We start from the raw sequence: 19,056 nt of genomic DNA on the forward strand, positions 1-19,056 counted from the left end.
GACCCTACCATCCGAATGTTGCAGCAGAAATCGAGACTCATCAGACCAGGCAACGTTTTTCCAATCTTCTATTGTCCAATTTTTATGAGCCTGTGCTAATTGTAGCCTCAGTTTCCTGTTTTTAGCTGATAGTAGTGTCAACCCGGTGTGGTCTTCTGCTGCTGTAGCCCATCCACCTCAAGGTTTGACGTGTTGTGCGTTCAGAGATGCTCTTGGTTGTAACGAGTGGTTATTTGAGTTACTGTTGCCTTTCTATCAGCTGGAACCGATCTGTCCATTCTCATCTGACCTCTGGCATCAACAAGGCATTTGCATCACAGAACTGCCACTCACTGTATATTTTCTCTTTTACGGACCATTTTCTGTAAACCCTAGAGATGGTAGTGCGTGAAAATCCCAGTAGATCAGCAGTTTCTGAAATACTCAGACCAGCCTGTATGCCACCAATAACCATGCTACATTCAAAGTAATTTAAATCACCTTTCTTCCCCATTCTGATGCTTGGTTTGAAGTGCAGCAGATCCTCTTTACCATGTCTACATGCCTAAATGCATTGATTTGCTGCCATGTAATTGGGTGGTTAGAAATCTGCATTAACGAGCAGTTGGACAGGTGTACCTAATAAAGTGGCCAGTGAGTGTATGTCATATCCTACGGAAACATACTGATAGAACAACCAGGCCTTTAGATTATTACCTGATCATTGGCACCCGCAGACGAGGAGGAGGCCATACTGTCCCACTCCCACTGGCTGCCGCTGCTGTAGTCTGGGGGATCTTCCGCTTTACTTTGGGAGCAGTGGAAATGTCCAATGCGGACTAAAAATGCTGTGCAAATTTGTCAAGATCAATTCAATTCAGTTTTATTTATATAGCGCCAATTCACAACACATGTTGCCTCAGGGCTCTTCACAAAGTCAGGTTCATACATTCCAATTAATCCTAACCATTGAACAGTGCAGTCAGATTCAGTTATTTATTCAAATTGGATAAAAAGTTTTTCTATCTAAGGAAACCCAGCAGATTGCATCCAGTCAGTGACTTGCAGCATTCACTCCTCCTGGATGAGCATGTAGAGACAGTGGACAGTCACTGGCGTTGACTTTGCAGCAATCCCTCATACTGAGCATGCATGCAGCAACAGTGGAGAGGAAAAAACTCCCTTTTAACAGGAAGAAACCTCCAGCTGAACCAGAACCAGGCTCAGTGTGAGCGGCCATCTGCCACGACCGACTGGGGGTTTGAGAGAACAGAGCAGAGACACAAAGAGAACAAAGAAGCACTGATCCAGGAGTACTTTCTATGGGAAGGAAAAGTAAATGTTAATGGATGTAGCTCCTTTAGTCGTTTCACCTAGAAAGAAAGAACAGATAAACTCTGAGCCAGTTTTCAAGGTTAGAGTCTGAAAGAGAGCACATAGAGTTAGTTACAGTAGAAGCTCAGTCAGTAGCCATGTCTAGAAGAGAGAAAGGGTTAAACACTAAAAGACAGGGCCATGTGGATCATCTGTAGAAGTCTAGTCTATAAATGCTCGAAAATGAATAGACGAAACGAACAGGAGCCGTCGTCCGACGCGCCGGGCCGACCCAATATAAAAAACTGCTGACAGACTGGGCTCTAACGCAGGAACTGGGGAAACCCCTGATCCGTCAGGGACTCCACCCTCCTGATGGGTGTGAAGGTGGAAACCGGAGCCCTCAGCTGAAGCGGCTCGGCCGCCGCTCCTGACAGGTAAGCGGTTACCGCAGGCAAACTGGGCCAAACTGGATCTCGGCGGGTTGGATGAGCTGGGGCGAATCTTCCCGCCAGGTCATCAGTAGGATGCTGGACTAAAGGAATAGAGACACCTTTCGCCGGAAGTTTGGTGGTCACCGACATTGGGAGACATTGGACATCAGTCGCTGTCTCGGGGTCGGACTCGTCCGATTCCCAACCAGCATCAAAGTTGTCCAATGCCTCCTCGAGGGAGCGTTGGTCGGCTACGGGGAACTCGCTTTCTAGCGGGGAGAAAATGGCTAGCCGCCGTTGCTTCTCCTCCAGAGGAAGACACCTGCAGAAAGGGCCAGGAGGACTGCGGGTCAGGGCCAGGTTAGCGTGATCGGTACCGAGGTCGCAGTTGACATGCAGGTCATAGCTCATAATGTAGCCAGTATGAGAAGCCGGATAGTCCCGGCGCTAGCCATCGTTCTTGTAGTATCAGTGCTGCTAAGCAGTCGCTGAAGAAAATAATGAGAGCCGTTTGTCCGGTCTCACCGTAATTTATACGGACCGGCGTGGGGCAAGTCCACAAGTACGGACTTGGAAGGATCCAGCCCCTGAATTGGGACACACCCTCGGCCTGCACATGGATCCTCCTTCTTCCTATTTATTGACCAATAGGAGAGGAGCTGGAGAGAGGAAGGCAGCCCTCCTCATTTGCATAATGAAGCAGAAATGCATACGGCAAAGGAAAAAAAGAGACGAGGAAATGTAAAAAGAATAAAGGCATGTGTAAGGAAAAGGAAAATATATATATTTCTGCTTTTATTTTTAATTTTTTCAGGATCGGTCCTCCATAGTTAATGAGTTTATTGTAAATTCATGTTATTAGTACCTTGTCTGTATGTGTCACCTCATCTGTGTTCTCTGTATGATGTTTTATTTAATGCCCTTAGCTGCCTTAGGACAGCAGATAAAAACTAGCTCTTGTGCCAATTCTGGCATATTGACATTGATGCTTAAAGCTAATATGTTAATTAATGTGTATTATCCTAATTTGCATAAAATAAACAAATCAAAAATATATATAAGCAAGGCAAGTTTATTTATAATACATTTCAGTAGCAAGACAATTCAAAGTGCTGTTCATGAAAAAAAGAGACATAATAGAAAAAGTACATTGCAGTGGCATAAAGGTAAATAAATAATTGAAGAGAATAAAAAATGAATAATTTAAAAGATGATAATAAAAAGTAAATAAAATAAAATAAATAATTAACGATAAAATGATTGATAAGAAAATGAAAGGTGTCAGGATCTGAACTGCTGATCATGCCAGTAACCAGTTTCCTCACTAGGTGCCGCAGGAATCCTGGAGATCTGGAGGCTGACAGGTGCAGCCTATCTGGTCATTAGCTACGGCGCAATAAAAGGGAAGACTGCCAGCTGACTGTTTTGTCCCAGTGGTATTGCTCTATGCCTCGCTACCGGGGTTTAGAAGAATCTTTGGAATTCCCACGGAACGTGAACTTCACCGGACATCTTACCTGGGTGGCAGCCCAAACGGAGCACTGTACTGCTTCAGCCGCGAACCCTGTCCACCCCACCTCAAAGGATTATTTCCCTGGCTCCTGCCGGCACCATTCTGCAGATCAGCTCTCGATCCTGATGTGCCCTCTCCCTGGTGGATACCGACACCCCATCAGTAAGCATTACCTGCAGTGCATTTGTCCCTATTTACTATTATTTACCCTTGTTCCTCCTCATCACAGCCCAGCCCGGCTTACATGGTTGCCGGACCCTCGTTCCTGTCTTTGAATAAAATAACTGCAACGTTCTTTGTCTCTGAGTGTTCTCTGCATGTGGATCAAGTCGGCAGTCAAAACTATGACAAAAGGAAAGTTGGACGGAAAATTAAACTAATGTTTAGATGGTTCAGTCAAAGGCCACTCTAAACAAGTTTTTAACCTTGATTGGAAGTAACTTGGGGCTTTGGTGCTTTTACAGTTTTCTGGGAGTTTATTCCAGATTAGTGGAGCATAAGAACTAAAAGCTGCTTCTCCATGTTTGGTTCTGGCTCTGTTTCTGCAGAGTAGATTTGAGCCAGAAGACCTGAGAGGTCTGGTGGGTTGATCCACTGACAACAAGTCTGTAATGTATTTTGGTGCTAAGCCATTCAGTGATTTATAGACTAACAGAAGTATTTTAAAGTCTATTCTCTTAGCTACAGGGAGCCAGTGTAGGGACTTTAGAACTGGGCTGATGTGCTCCACTTTCTTATTTCTAGTGAGGACGCGGGCAGCAGCGTTCTGGATCAACTGCAGCTGTCTGATCCACTTTTTAGGCAGACCTGTGAAGACACGGTTGCAGTAATCAATTCTACTAAAGATGAACGCATGAATTAGTTTTTCAAGGTCCTGCTGAGACATTAGTCCTTTAATCCTGGAGATGTTCTTTAGGTAATAGAAGGCCGACCTAGTTACTGTCTTTATGTGCCTCTGAAGGTTCAGGTCTGAGTCCATCACTACACCCAGGTTTTGAGCCTGATTGGTCTTTTCTCAGCTGTATAAACTGAAGCTGTGTGCTAACTGTTAAACACTTTTCCCTTGATCCAACAATGTTTTACTTCAGTTTGGTTTTGATTCAGTTGAAGAAAGGTTTGGCCCATTCATCCATTGATTTCTTCTAAGCATTTACCCAGCACTTGAACGTAGTCATAGTCACCTGGTGACATTGTAATGTATAGCTGCGTATCAGCATTTATGATTATAAAACATGAAAATGTAGCTTATGGTTGAAATGATGGTTTATTGGACACCCTTGCATGTGAACACGCCATTAGTAACCGAAACAGTATGTTGCCTTTAACCCTTTGCATTATTTATAAACCATAAATGAATTATCTTTACTTTAAATTATTACACCCTTTTAAAAGAGTCATTGGGTTTGAGAGACAGTTGGGTTTTACCTAGCTCTTCTCTTTCTTCTTGGGCAGTAGAAGAGTCTGGATGAACAATGATTCCTCCCTGCAGTTTGTTTAGCTCTTAGGCGTTGCTTACAGCCAGCTGCAGATAACATGGAATGATCCTGGTCGTCTTCTTTTCACAGGCCTCCTTTCCAACTCTAGCTCTCCAGTCCAAGCTTCAGGAACTCGTGAAGAAAGACGTCATTTTCAGGGTTGCTCACAGAGAGGACAATAAGGGCTTTTACTCCTGGTACTTTCTGGTACCCAAAAAGACCCATTCTGGATCTGTCTCTTTTCAAAAGGTCCATCGTAGAGAGACATGGCTCATCAGAATAACTGGTTCACCTCCAAAGACCTGAAGGACACATTTTCAAATCTCCATCATCCCCAAAAACAGAAAGATTCTGCGATTTTCCTTTCAGGGAGCTTGGTACCAGCACAAATGCTTGACATTCAGGTATTCTCTATTATCCCTCAAATTCCCCAATACTTGGAGACAACCCTGCGGCACTTATGTATGTCGGGGATGAGAATCCTGATTATATGGATGACCTACTCCTGGTGGTTCTGTCCAGATTAGGCAGAAGCACAAACGATTACGTTAACGTCACATCTTTCCGACCTGGGGTCTTCCATTAACTTTGAGAAGCGCTCTCTTGTCCCATCCCACCTCATTGTTTATTTGGGAATGGAGCTAAACTTTGTCACAATGAGAACACGGCTCTCACAGCTGAAGAGAGAAGCTCTAAGAGAGTTGCTCCAACGTGTCAAACCTCACAGCTCAGTGAAAGCTGTGCCAGTCATGCACGTGCTGGGCATGATGTCAGCGGCGCATGTGGGAGTCCCACTAGGTATATGCACATTAAATGTCTGCAGAGATGGTTGCCCTGCCTGTGTATTGATCCCGTGCACCACAAGTAACAGATGATCTCCATTCCTCCTTTGATGGGGGCAGATCTGAATCACTGGAAAAGGAGACATGGACTTGAGCTTCTATTCAGATCTGATCCTTCAGATTTGTAGCAGGTTCGACAGAGCAGGGGTGGACCTGCTCGCCACATGAGACAATGATCAGTGCAAACTCTGGTTCTCTCTGAGTCTGCCAGGTAAACCCCCATTGGTGGTTGATGCATTTTCGCACCAGCTGTGGCCAAACAAACAGATTTATGTATTCCCTCCAGTCCCACTAATCCCACGCCTCTTGGAACAGCCATATCCCGGGATGTGGTATGTCGTAGATCAGTCTCTACCATGGCATCCGCTATTTTGTCTTTTCTCCAGCTGCTGATGGACAGAAAATTGGCTTTCAGCGTGATTACATGTATGCTGCATTGACCACATCCTGCATCACCTTTAACCCACTAGCAATAGGCTTAAAGGGCAAAGCCTATACTCATAGAGTCTGGGGTTCCAGTACATAACCAATGTTTTTCCACATACTGACATTTTCCTCAAGAATGTCTTTACCTTCACCTACAATTAAAGATAATTATACCAGGGTGATATCAGCATTATATCAACCTCTCTTCTGCTCATTTATTGGTCAGAATGATCATTAGAGATATCGTCCAATCATAGTAAATAAATCAGCTCACATTTTTACGTTTTTACTTCAAAGTTACGCTTTCAAAATAAAATGAACATTCAAAAAATATAAATAAAAGTGAAAACATGGTTCGCTACCATTTGTTGCAAATTAATAAATCTAGAGTTGAGTTTTCCTTCTGAAACACTTAAAAACTTAAATTCTTTTCAGGATTTCCCATAAACTTCAGAGACAAAAAGAACACTAACTAGGCCATTCTAACGCAGCAGTGAATATGGTCATATTTATAGTCACCTCAAAAGTGCTTTTCATTTTGATTTTTAATAATACAAAACTGCTTTGTCATATTCCCAAATTTATGTGCACCTGTTACTTTTCAATTGTTTGTAGGAGACAAACATGTTTTAGTTCAGTTATAGTTTCTATTCTTCATGATCAGAGCAAACTATACCACCGACACACTTTTTAATTAAACTAAAATATCCAAACATTTGGCCCAACAGTGACTTGCACAGGTATGATCGACCCTTCAGCCATGTCCAAAGTCAGTGTTTAATGGCCAGTGTCCAGCCTGGTTTCTATGTTTTCCTGGTTCAACACCTCTGAATCAAATGAAAGGTTCATTACAAGATTTACTCAGCTTTATGACATGCTGAGGAGGGGATTCAGCCATGTGAACGAGCTGTGTTGGAATGATGTAATATGATGTAGTAAACTACTGAATAAATCAAAAGTAGAATCCAATACAACTGATACATGTGTTCTAGTGAATCAGAATGCAGCAAAGTACAGCGGGTTTTAGTATATCACAGCATACTTTAGCAAACTACAGAGTAGTTTAGTTACTTAAAATGTAGTAAACCATAGTTGAGTTTAAACTACAACAGATTTTCAGAAAGACTGCCGTGTTAAAAAACTACTGTAAAATTCAGAAAACTGCAAAAGCAGTCAGTAAACTACAGTACAGTCTAGTAAATATAAATTTTAATAATCCACAATTGATTTTATAAAACCTATAGTAGAGTTCAGTAAGCGACTATGGACATCTTTTAAACTACCATATATTTGAGTAAACTACAGAACGACAAACTACCGTAAATGTTAGTGTGGATAAGACCAATTAACTACTGTGAAGTTCAGGAAACCAAAGTAAATTTACTGCAGATTTCAACAAATAAAGTACATTTTAATAACGTAGACATTTCTTCCAGTAAACTACAGTGAAGTGCGATATTTGTTTGAAAATTATCAGTGAACTACAGCAGAATGGAGGCCCTCGTAGGTCAGCATCCTGTCGGCCATCTTGTAGTGGGAGGACGGATTGATGCGGTAAGCTCCTTTTTTGTGTTTTTTTCTGATTTTATTTATTTTGAAATGGTTAGTGGCATAAACTCTGTTTTAACAAACGCAGGGTTTGTCTCTGGGATTATACGAACTGTGTGGTGAATAGAAACGGTGTGAAAAGAAGCTTTAAAGCCAACACTCGGTTGGTTTTTGTTGTTGTTTTGGAGGAACTAGCCGATGGAGGCGATGCAGGCCCCCTACACTTACAAAAACGATATTTTATGCAGCTTTTTTGTCTTTATTGGTGTATGCCTATTGGGACGCAGTGTATCCGACCGTGCATCTTGGAATAAAATCCTTAAAAAACTGTTTTAACGGTTCTGTTCCGGCTGGACGTACTAGCTAGCTGTTAGCTCCCATGCTAACAACCCAGCGTTTTCTATGGATTTATGTATTAGCTTATGGTGGTTAGCTGTAGTTTTGAGTATCGTATAAAGCTTATAAATTGATGTGGCAAAGAAGGGGTTATATACACTGAATTAACAAAGAAACTAATATGACAAGACACCCGGTTATTCATTCATGCAAATGTATTTATCTGATTAATGTTAGCGCTAGCAATAGCCTGTATGGCTATCCTTTAGCTTCTTGAAACACTTCCAGGCTTGTAAACCTATTCACTCGCGGTCACAACTACTACTTAAGGAATATAATGACTTTACTCTGCAAACAATCGTCCAAGGGTAATGAAATCTTACTCTCAGTCTGTCTGCGTTTAGTTTTTATTTCTGTACATGCACGAAGTTTAAGCAGCTGTGGTAAACAAAAGGAAATTGCGGAACTAGACACTGCAACAAAAACAAGATTAGTATTTATGTGCGTTATGTTTCCTTTTGTATTAAAACATCTAACTAAGGATGCGTTTTGAGACTTTGTGTAATGTTTGTGCAGATTAGACCGATCATCTCATTTAGATGAACACACATCAATGTCTGGTTTCGTTCAAATCATCTGTCAATAAAACATGTCTTGGTTAATTTAGGTAAATGTTGGCAATTTAAAATGAGATTGTTCCCACATGCCAGTAAAATACAACCCTAATGATCAGGGCCTTATACTACAAAGTAGGTACATCTTGAGTTTTGTTTGAGAGGTCTCAGCTGCGCAGGTCATGCTTATGTGTTTCTACAAAGTTCGTGTCAACCCAGGGTTACTGGTTCTGGATTTGTGCGCATTTATCTAAAACAGCAGAATTTGGAATAAGTGGATCAACCACAATGAAGAGGCTGAAAAAAATCTTCATTCAAATGTTTAAAAAAAGCCAGCAAAAGAGTAGGAAAAAATATTATTGCAACAAACGTATTAGAGCAGGAAATTCTACCAACATTTTGTCAGTGCGGGTTTTCTGGTATTGAACGCTAAAGTTGTGACCTTTAGGACATCAGAGAAGGTTTGAATCTTAATCTCAAAGAAACAGTTTAGCAGCTTTCTCTTTGCACTAATTGATCTGAAGTGTTTAAGTTAATTTTCCGCTCCTCAGATCCTGGTTGGTTTGTGAACAGTCTCTTAAAAAATTATCCGAGCGAACTGAATATGAACACAAATGAATAAACACAGTATGTTTGGAGAGGATGACGTCCTCTGTGTTCAGGCACTTTAAATAAATGGCTTCTAACTTTTCAGTGGAAGTCACTAAAAAAACTGAAATTGAAAGTTTGCCCTTCTTAGAAGCTAATTGTCTTGTCTTCTCACAAAAATCTCTGGTGAGAGTAAGTAACTAGGTGAAGAAAACACAACAGGAGATGCCTTTTACATAACACCGTCTTTTGCTTACTTTTAATTGGGTCATTGTTTGGTGGAGAGGTGGTGCTCTCGTGATCTGGAGACCTTAGCTACACTAGAGCAGGTTAAGTTTCCAGCATAAGGTACCATGTTGACAGAATCAGGTAAACAGTGAACCAGCTTCATGAAACTGAAGGTGCTGAACTGAACCTAAAGTTAACTAAAGAAACCTACCTATGAGTGACCACCTGCAGGTAGATATTAGTGTGGAGTCACATAACCACGGTTTCGTGGTCAGTTCTGATGTCTTCTTGACCATTTTCTTGGAGAACTGATCTATCAGGAGGTGCTGCTGTTTTTATATGCGTCCATCTCTGGTCTGGAAAAGCTAAGCTGCTCCAGAGTTTCTAGAATCAGTTGTAAAGCTACACTCCTGTAAAAGTTGAAGCAGCTTAATGGCTCTGACATATAAGATTCCAATCTGCCTGATTTCAGGAGCTTTAATTGCTTCCGATTTGCCAAATGAATGAGAAATTATATTCTATTTTAACGTAGAATCATTCGGAAACTAGTAGTAATGATGTTTTATTATTTCAATGTTAAGTAACAAATATTCATTATTGCATTAGAAAGAATTTCCAAGGTGAAACGCTTTAGATTTCTATCACTAACATCTTCTAATCCCGCATTTACTGACTGATCTCTGCTGGTACCTTCATGGATTTCTGCAACTAACCAACAACCAGCTCTCATTCCCAGTAGCACGTTAGCCCACCTGACCTCTGACTTTTGGGCGGGTCGAAGTAGAGTTGCTGCTCCCTCACATCCAAAGGAGTCAGCTGAGGTGGTTCTTCTGATCATAACACCTCCTTAGGATCTGAGGTGACCCCCAGGCACATCCTCTTCACAGGGACCCTCTGTCCTACCCAGCTATTCTCCTACAGGAGCTGGAGGGTGTTGTTAGAGGCAAGTCCATTCTGGACCTGCTACCTTCAGGACTGATCTCAGATAAGCAGGAAGTTGATGGGTAGATCCGACATCTGTGAAAAGGAAAACCTCCAACTTTGGGCATATGAACTGTTGGGCTACAAATAAAACAACCTGATCTATAACTGTGCTAGTGTGACAGGATGTTTTGATCCAATTTTCCTGGATCCTGACCCTCTCTCATAATTTTTCAGGTGACACGCGGAATGTTTGGTGCTACCCGGAAGAAGTTTATGGAGGGAGGGATTGAGAGCGAGTACGCTTCGGACGACTCCGGCCTCTATTACAGCCACACATCGATGTTCGCTCCTCATCGAGCTGACAAAGACGTGAGTCTCTAACTCAACAGCTTCAAAGCTAAAACATCGAATTAGTCTTAGTCCATCTCTTTGTACGTTTATTTGAACAAAAGCTCAGACCTCCTTTACTGCAGTTTAACACCAAACGGGCCAAACATGTCATAAAGATTATTTTTTAGTGTCACTTTCCTGCATGTTGGGAGATTAAACCTCAGAAAAAAACATTACTTATTTCTATCTAGTTTTAGCTGAGACATGCAAAAGATTTCCTACCCACTAATTTTGTTCAAAAGCAAATTTCAGCATATTTTTAGGCGATTTTATGTGATCGAGCAGCACAAAATAGTCTATAAATGTGAAGTGGAAAAGAAATGAGAAACGTTTTTTTTGAAAAGCATGGCATACATTTGAATTCAACTTAATTTACTCTTACACCCCTAAATAAAATCCAATGCAGCTAATTTCCGCAAAACTCCGCCTAATTAGTAAATTGAGTCCACCTCAAGAAAACCAGTTATAGTCTGCAGAATACCTGAGACTAGGGAGGAGGTTCACCTTCCAGCAGGACATACAGCCAGAGATACAATCAGATGGTTTAATTCAAAGCAGATCCATGTGTTAGAATGGCCTAGTCAAAGTCTGGACCCAAATCCAGTCCAGTTTTTGGCAAAAAAAATTGCCGTTTACAGATATACTCCATCCAGTTGGGTTGAACCTAAGCTATTTTGCAAAGAAGATTCAGTTTTTTGTGCAAAGCTGGTAGAGAAATTACCACGACGACTGGAACTGTAGGTGATGGCTAAAAGGGGGTTCTGCAAAGCATGAACTAAAGGGACCGAATATAAATGCATGCCACACTTTTCAGATTTTTATTCAGGAAAAATATTTGAAAACTTTTCTGCTCACTTAACAATTATGTAATTATGACTATTCTATAAATTGGTTAAAATCGACAGTTCTTCCAATTAATTGTTCTTTCCAAAATTTTCCTAATATACAACTACAGTCAGGGAATATTACATATTTGGGCATTAATGTGTCTCCTAGATTGGCAGATTTAACAAAACTAAACCACATCCCGCTCCTAAAAAAAGTAGAAGATGATCTTGCTAGATGAAAATCTCTACCCATATCACTCATGGACAGGGTTGCTTCAGTAAAAATGATGGTCTTGCCAAAAATCAATTACTTATTCTCAATGATTCCGAATAAACCGTCATCTGACTGGTTTAGATCTCTGGACTCCTCCATCACTAAATTTCTCTGGAAAGATAAGCCGCCACGTATTAGCCTAAAAACACTGCAAAAGACCAAAGATAAAGGAGGACTAGATCTGCCTAACTTTCATCTTTACTTCTTAGCTAACAGGCTACATTACATCTCAAAATGGTTTAAACACAGTCCTCTAGATGAACCCTGGCTAGACGTAGAACAGACATTATGCAATAATATAAAGATTTCCGATCTACCATTTATTAGCTCAAATATAAAACGACATGAATGCTTCAAAAGCCTCAACGTCAGCACCTCTCTGACAGCATGGTGGGAATATCTAAAAATGACAGGGTCTTCACTAATCCCATGCAGACGTACACCCATCTGGAACAACCCTGACATCCTACAAAAAAATAACATGATACATTTTCCATATTGGAGGAGTAAAGGAATTGAATACCTGAAACATATATTTGAAGGAATTCAGTTCATCCCATTTAACAGATTAATTATACAATCCGGGATGGACAAGAATACATTTTTAGAATATCAACAAATTAAATCTATAATAAAAAATAAATTTAGACTTAATAACGTTGGGTTACAAATGCCATCAAGTTCCTAAAACTCAACCCCCCCCAAATTAATGTCAAAAATATACAGGACAGTCTAATATAGATGAATCAATTTCCCTTCCTATTTTGAAATGGGAGGTGGACTTATCAGTTAACTTTGACCAAACATTCTGGTCTCAGATATGTTCCAGAACTTTTAAACTGACAAGTAACCCCAGTTTGCAATTAATACAATATAAAATCCTTCATAGAGTATACTATACAGGTCAACGGATGTTCAGGATGGGCTTGGCACCTTCTAATACTTGCTTACACTGTACAAGTAATATACCAGACAATTACATCCATGTACTATGGTTATGTACACCCGTTCAGAGGTTCTGGTGCCTGATATGTGAAGACTTATCAAAGTGTCTGAAATGTAATATTTCACCTTCCCCTTCAAGAGACGGGGGGGGTCTGGGTTGGGGCGTTTGGGGTGTCCCTGGGTTGGGATCTCTGGGGGGTCTGGCGCTGGGGGCTGTGGTCCCGGCCGGGGTGGGGCTTTGGTGGCTCTCGGGGGAGACATCTGGTGGCTGCATGCGATGCTCTCGGGGGGCCTGCGCCAACGGACATAGGTCACTGGCCTGGTGGCCGTGCTGGGTGGGTCTGGGGTGGGCTTGGTGGCTCGGGGTTCCCGGGGCGTATCGACCCCCGGGCTGGGGTCCTGGGCCTTGGGGGTCTTGGGTCCTGGCAGGTATGTCGCCAGGGTTTAGGGGAGTTGTATCCACTTCTGGGATGTGGGTTCGCCGGCGTTTGGATCGGCTGGGCGGCGATGATGGAGCTGAGCTGGATAGTGTTTCTCCCTGGGCGGTCGTTGCAGTGGCAGGGATGTAGTGTTTTTTTTTTGTTGTGGCCGACAGGGGCATTGTGGGGGCATGGTGGGGGACACTGGCCCCGGGTACCGGGTGGGTGACCTTGACCCGTCATGCTGCGGGATCGGGAGTCCTGTTGTGGGTGCAGTGCTTGGTGGGGTCTGCCCTGTTGCGCCGGTGGGCGGGGGTGGTGTTGCGCAAGGCCCTTGCCTTGCCGTTGCGGCGCGCTGTGTGGTGGGGGAGCGGGGTACGGCAGGGGTGCTTAGAGCGGGGCTGAGTGTGGAGCTTGCGGTGGGTGGGTGTGGCTTCATCGGCCTCTCGGCTATGGAGTTCACCTGTGGGGGTGTTCCCCTGTGGGGGAGGGGATTCTTGACGTTTGGGTTCGGGGGCATGTGTTCGATATCAGTGTCCTTGTTGGGGGTGGCCCTGTGGGGAGGTTCATGTTGGGGTTCACTGGGGGTGGGAGGCTCATGGGGTTGGGATCGGAGCTCATTGGGGGGTTAGGACTGCTCCGTCCTGGGGCGGTTCTGGTTGGCGGGCTGGTTTGGGCCATGTGCACCCCTCTTTTGTACATAGCCCCCTCTCCGGAGGTGGATGGGGGTTGTTGGGGACTGGGTTCAGGGCGGGGGCCGGGCCAGGGCCGCCCGGGTCTGGGCGGTGCCGGCGCTGTCTGCCTGTCTCTGCCCCAGGAGGGAAGGGGACTACCTCCTGGGTCCGAGGGCTGGTTGCCCATAGGGGGTACCGGCGCCTGGACCTGGGAGTATAGAGTATGCATGGGGAGTGTGAATGAGTGTATGACGTCCATTGTTGTTTGTCTTTACGTTGTGTGTGAGTGATTTTATGTATATGCCTGAGGGTGGGTGATTGTGACTGTGAGTGCCTTTTTTTTTTTTTTTTGTGACAGGTTGGGTCTTAGACTGCTCCCTCTCCTGGATCAGCTTAGGCCCCCCCATCTTATGGGGGGCCTATTTCCTCCCCGCCACACTACCTGCCAGTGGTTGGAGTCTCTGCCCGCTGGTGTACTTGTGGTTCTCGGTGTCCTGGGCTGGGTGCTTGGTGTGTGCTGGCTCACTCCCGGTGGCTGCTTGCCGGGGCCTGGCCCCCTGGGCTCTGTCGGGCCTCTGCTTGGGGGGTGGTGTGTCTTGGGTTTCCGGGTCCATGGCTGGATCTGCTCGAGCGTGGATGGCTGCCGGCGGGGCCTGTGGGCTCGTCGCTGCGGCTCCCTGGGGCTTCTGCATTGTCGCTGCTGGGTGGCTCCCCTGGGACTCTCCACTGCTCTTCTCTTGGGGTGTTGCGGTAGTCCCGGGGGTGGTTCTCTTGGGGCTCCTGTGCTTTGGGGGGCCTTTGGATGTCTGTGGGTCCTCAAACTCACTATTGCATAATTTTGTGGAGAAACCTTGTATACAGGAGCGCGTCCACACTCATACTCACAGGTGTTAAGCTTCAGGTGTTGACAGATACACAGATGTTTTATATTGGGCTGCACCTCTCACTAAGTACATTTTACATTCATAAATACCGTGTACTATTTTGTTAAAAAAAAAAAAAACAGTTGCAGGTGTATAAGCAAGCAGGGTGTAATCTTTTATTCTCTTCATCCTTCTTTCTCTCCTCCACTCTTTCCTCCTTTTCTCCCCTTTTTCCCTTTTCCCCCATCTCTCTCTTTTTCAAGCTTCTGTTTTCCTTTTCATTTCAGTCTCCGTGTCCATAACAATTGAAATATTCCCAAAGAAGTTTATAATAAAGTTTATTTTATAAATATCAAGCAGAGCTTTAAAGCATTAGCTGTGATGCTCTGCTTGTGAAAGTAAATCTGTTGGGCAATTTCTTGGCACTCAGACAACAATTCTGAGCGATAAGTACAATGAAGTTTGTGGGAAATCTGAAAATATCTGAGGGGTGTTATTAGTCTTTATTGTATTTATTATGAACATCTTCAGTCAAACTGTCAACACATTTAAAGCTGAAGAAAAGTTTCCAATTTCTGCTAAATCTGGTTTGAAACCTATAAATATTCCTTGTTAAGAAGAAGATGGATCCATTTTTCCCTATAAATACAAAATAGTCGCTAAACTGACTATAACAATAGTCAGTTTAGTGTTTTTCGTCAAGCTTTTTGAATAGAGGAAGATGATGACCTGCTGTTTGTTCTCCCTGTTTATTCAGATGCTGTCGTCTTCCTCCTCAACGAGTCAACTGTCACAGCTGGGAGCCAGCTTATACGCTCCACAGAGTAAGACCAACGCTCACATATGTTTCTGCTCAAAGGTTTCAACATCAGTTCCAGCCATGGGTTAATTAAATCCATTTAAGGTATTTGAAGTGACCCAATAATGCTGCAGACCCCAGTCAAACCTGCTGTATGTACAGAGTACTACCAGTGAGCTGAACTACAGGTGTAATCCTGTCTCTGTCTTACCTCCGGCTGCACTTTGCTTGAGCTTTAGGGGTTCTTTAGGTCGTATTCATCACTATAATATGTTGTTTCTTTCAGATATTCCTGTAATTATTAACAATATTCAACATTAACAATAGTTCTTCAGTATTTTTGAAGGTCTTTTAAAGTTGTTACATTTGGAACATAAAACTCAAGCATCAGATTATAATACAATGTTCACCTAAGACAAAAACAGCGACTGCAAAGTCTCCAGCTCAAATATCACTTATCATATTAAGTGACCATTTCTATGGGCATTTATCCAGTGAGGAGGAGGAGGAGCTCAGGAGAAATTAGGTCTGAGAACAATAGGTTGGAGACCTATCAGACCAGCACCCTAGAGAGGGGTTTATTTCTCTTGGAAACTTTAGGTCCACAAAAAGCTAGTGGTACCATGATGGTCTGGCTGCTGACTCCCTGCTAGGGCGATGGGTTGTAGCTGTGGGGTGATCTGTATTGTGATATTGCCCCTTAGCTTTTGGGGGGTTCTTTCCTTAAATACATGGTTCTACATGTTTAATAGTCCTATGGGCAAAACAGAGGCTGTTTCTTCTGTTTGGTTTTTTTTGTCCCATTTACATTTTTTAGATCATCAAACACATTTTAATATTGGATAAAAATGACCTGAGTAAATACAAGAAGCAGTTCTTAAATGATTATTTCATTCATTAAGGACATAAAGCGATCCAAACTGCCATGACACTATGTAAAAAAGTAATTGCACATCTTAAATCCTGAATTAAATGTCATTAGACTACATTTTTGGAAAGCTGAGCTCAGTTTCACAAGCAGGCCTGTTTATTACCTGACCTGCAGGTATAATCAATCATTTAAATGGCATATTTTTGATGGTTGAAAGATATCCAAAAGTAACACATTATCTGAAAATATTCCAAAACATGCATCCATCCATCCATCCATTGTCTTCCGCTTATCTGGGGTCAGGTCGCAGGGGCAGCAGCCTAAGCAGAGAGACCTGGACTTCCCTCTCCCCAGCCACTTGGGCCAGCTCGTCTGGGGAAATCCCAAGGCGTTCCCAAGCCAGCTGAAAAACATAGTCCCTCCAGCGTGTCCTGGGTCTTCCTCTGGGTGTCCTTCCGGTGGGACGTGCCCGGAACACCTCACCAGGGAGGCGTCCAGGAGGCATCCTAACCAGATGCCCGAGCCACCTCAACTGGCTCCTATTGACGTGGAGAAGCAGCGGCTCTACTCTGAGTCCCTCCAGGATGACCGAGCATCTCACTCTATCGCTAAGGGAGACTCCAGACACCCTGCGGAGGAAACTCGTTTTGGCCGCTTGTATCCATGATCTTGTTCTTTCGGTCACGACTCAAAGCTCATGACCATAGATCAGGGTAGGAACGTAGATCGATCGGTAAATCCAGAGCTTCGCTTTTGACTCAGGTCTCTCTTCACCACGGCAGACCGGTACAGCGCCAGCATCACTGCTGACACAGCAACAATCCGTCTATCTCAAAAACAGTAAAAAAAAAAAAAAAAAAACAGGTCACGATTCAACAGTAGGAAAGAGAGACTGGACAAAAATGGCCTTCATGGCAGAGTTCCAAGGCCAGAATCATTTTTGACCCAAAAGAACACAAAAGCCCGTCTCACATTTGCCAAAAAAACATCTTCGTGGTCCCCAAGACGTTTAGGAAAATATTCTGTGGACTGACGAGACAAAAGAGGACCTTTCTGGAAAATGTGTGTCCCGGTACATCTGATCCATGCTTCATCAACGCTTCGACTACTTGTCATAATTGATGCAACCATGAGTTTTGCTCTCTACCAGAACATCCTGCAGGCGAGTGTTCAGCCATCAGAACAGAACCGTAAGCCCAATCACACTTTGGTTCTGCAGTAGGACAATGATCCAAAGCACGGTAGCAAGGTCACCCCTGAATGATTAAAAACTGTTTTGGGTTGGCCTAGCCAAAGTCTGGACTTGAATCCAATCCAAAAACCACAGTATGACCTCAAATGCGACGTTCATAGCGGAAAATCCTCCAACGTGGCTCAATTCAAACATTTCTGCAAAGCAGAGTGGGCAAAAATTCATTGGTGGTGATTTTAAGGACTTATTGTCAGTAATTTCTTCTAATGGAGCCACAGCTAGTTATTAGGCTTACGTGGGTTGGATAGCTTTATCATTATTTGAAAACTGCTTTTTGTATTTACTCAGGTTATCTTTATCCAACATTTAAACTAGTTTAATGAACTGAAACATGTGACAAAAACTGAAAACATGTGTTAGGAGTCACAGCACTGTATATAATTATTTGTAGGTTTTCTGGCTCTAAAAAATTATATTTGGCCTTGAAAGTGGATGTTTAGGCTCCTCGGCACATCTCAGCCTGGTACAAAAGGAGGAGAAGAAGGTGAACCGTCATGTGTTTAGGAAACAGGAAAATAATTCAGTAAAAACCTGATAGAGAACCTGAAGGTCAGAACTTTGTGGCCTTAATAAAATCCAGTTCTTGGTTTGGTCTGAGATTAACAGACAAGAATTAACTTATAATCAATAATCAGCCATAAGATCCTCTGAGCTTGTTGACCTGCAGCAGATCTTCATGAAAGTTTCCAACCTCTATGTTCTCATGCTCGTGGACAAACTGAAGCTCAGCTCAGATAAACCGAGAAAATTGTCTTTGTTTTAAACTGACTTTTATTCCCTGAGTTTCAGCTTCTCTGTTTTCCTCTCTCCTTCGGCTGCAGGCGCTCTGGGCTTCCCCATACGGGGGATCAACAGCAGCGCAGCACCTCAGCTAAGTCGGAGCTCACTGAACCAGACTGCCGGCCAGCTCTCTAGTCACACCAGTACTCCCAACTCCGGATCGCTGCACACGCCCCCATCACCCAGCAGGTTCGCCTCCTCTCACCACAAATGCTGCAGACATTTCCTGATGTGTTTGTAGCTCATGTCCTTTTTTCTCTCCTCCTGCATTTGTTCATGTCTGCCTACGGTTATTCTGAACACAAACTAGTAGCTTAAGAAAATGAATCTTTATTATCAGCTGGGCTCAGATGTTTTGGTTTGGTTGTAGTGCGTTTAAAAGCCTGTCCATTAGATGCATTTCCTGGGAAAACAAAGTTTTCCAGGAAAATCTTTAACTACATCTCACTGTTATAGTATATTTATGATTTTAATTTAGTTTTATGGTTGAGTAGAAACAGACCTGCACACTTTTGGTTTTTGCAAATTATTAGTTCTAAATCACACAATGTGATTTTCTGGATTTTTGTTTTAGATTCAGTCACTCACAGTTGAAGAGAACCTATGATAAAAATTAAAGACTACTTGCTGTGCAGGTGGAAAAACCTGCAAAATCAGCAGTATATCAAATACTTGTTCTCCCCACTGCATGCGAATCTAAGCATTATCATTTCCTCCTTCTTTTAATGTAAAGTTTACAGA

General features: G+C 43.0%; 1 protein-coding gene across 2 annotated transcripts in view; it reads left to right on the forward strand.

Annotated features, from left to right (window-relative positions):
* The window catches only part of LOC124883116 (CCR4-NOT transcription complex subunit 2-like), a 33,001-nt gene that overhangs the window by 4,408 nt on the left and 9,537 nt on the right, over positions 1 to 19,056 (forward strand). For both annotated transcript variants that reach the window (XM_047390026.1, XM_047390025.1), the window contains exons 2-6: positions 3,056 to 3,402; positions 7,461 to 7,537; positions 10,456 to 10,590; positions 15,371 to 15,437; positions 18,357 to 18,504. In XM_047390026.1, coding sequence (XP_047245982.1) covers positions 3,174 to 3,402; positions 7,461 to 7,537; positions 10,456 to 10,590; positions 15,371 to 15,437; positions 18,357 to 18,504 — 656 coding nt within the window. In that variant the 5' untranslated portion in view covers positions 3,056 to 3,173. The remainder of the gene's footprint in view (positions 1 to 3,055; positions 3,403 to 7,460; positions 7,538 to 10,455; positions 10,591 to 15,370; positions 15,438 to 18,356; positions 18,505 to 19,056) is intronic.

Source organism: Girardinichthys multiradiatus, chromosome 17, assembly GCF_021462225.1.
Source record: "Girardinichthys multiradiatus isolate DD_20200921_A chromosome 17, DD_fGirMul_XY1, whole genome shotgun sequence".
NCBI classification, from domain to species: Eukaryota; Metazoa; Chordata; class Actinopteri; order Cyprinodontiformes; family Goodeidae; genus Girardinichthys; species Girardinichthys multiradiatus.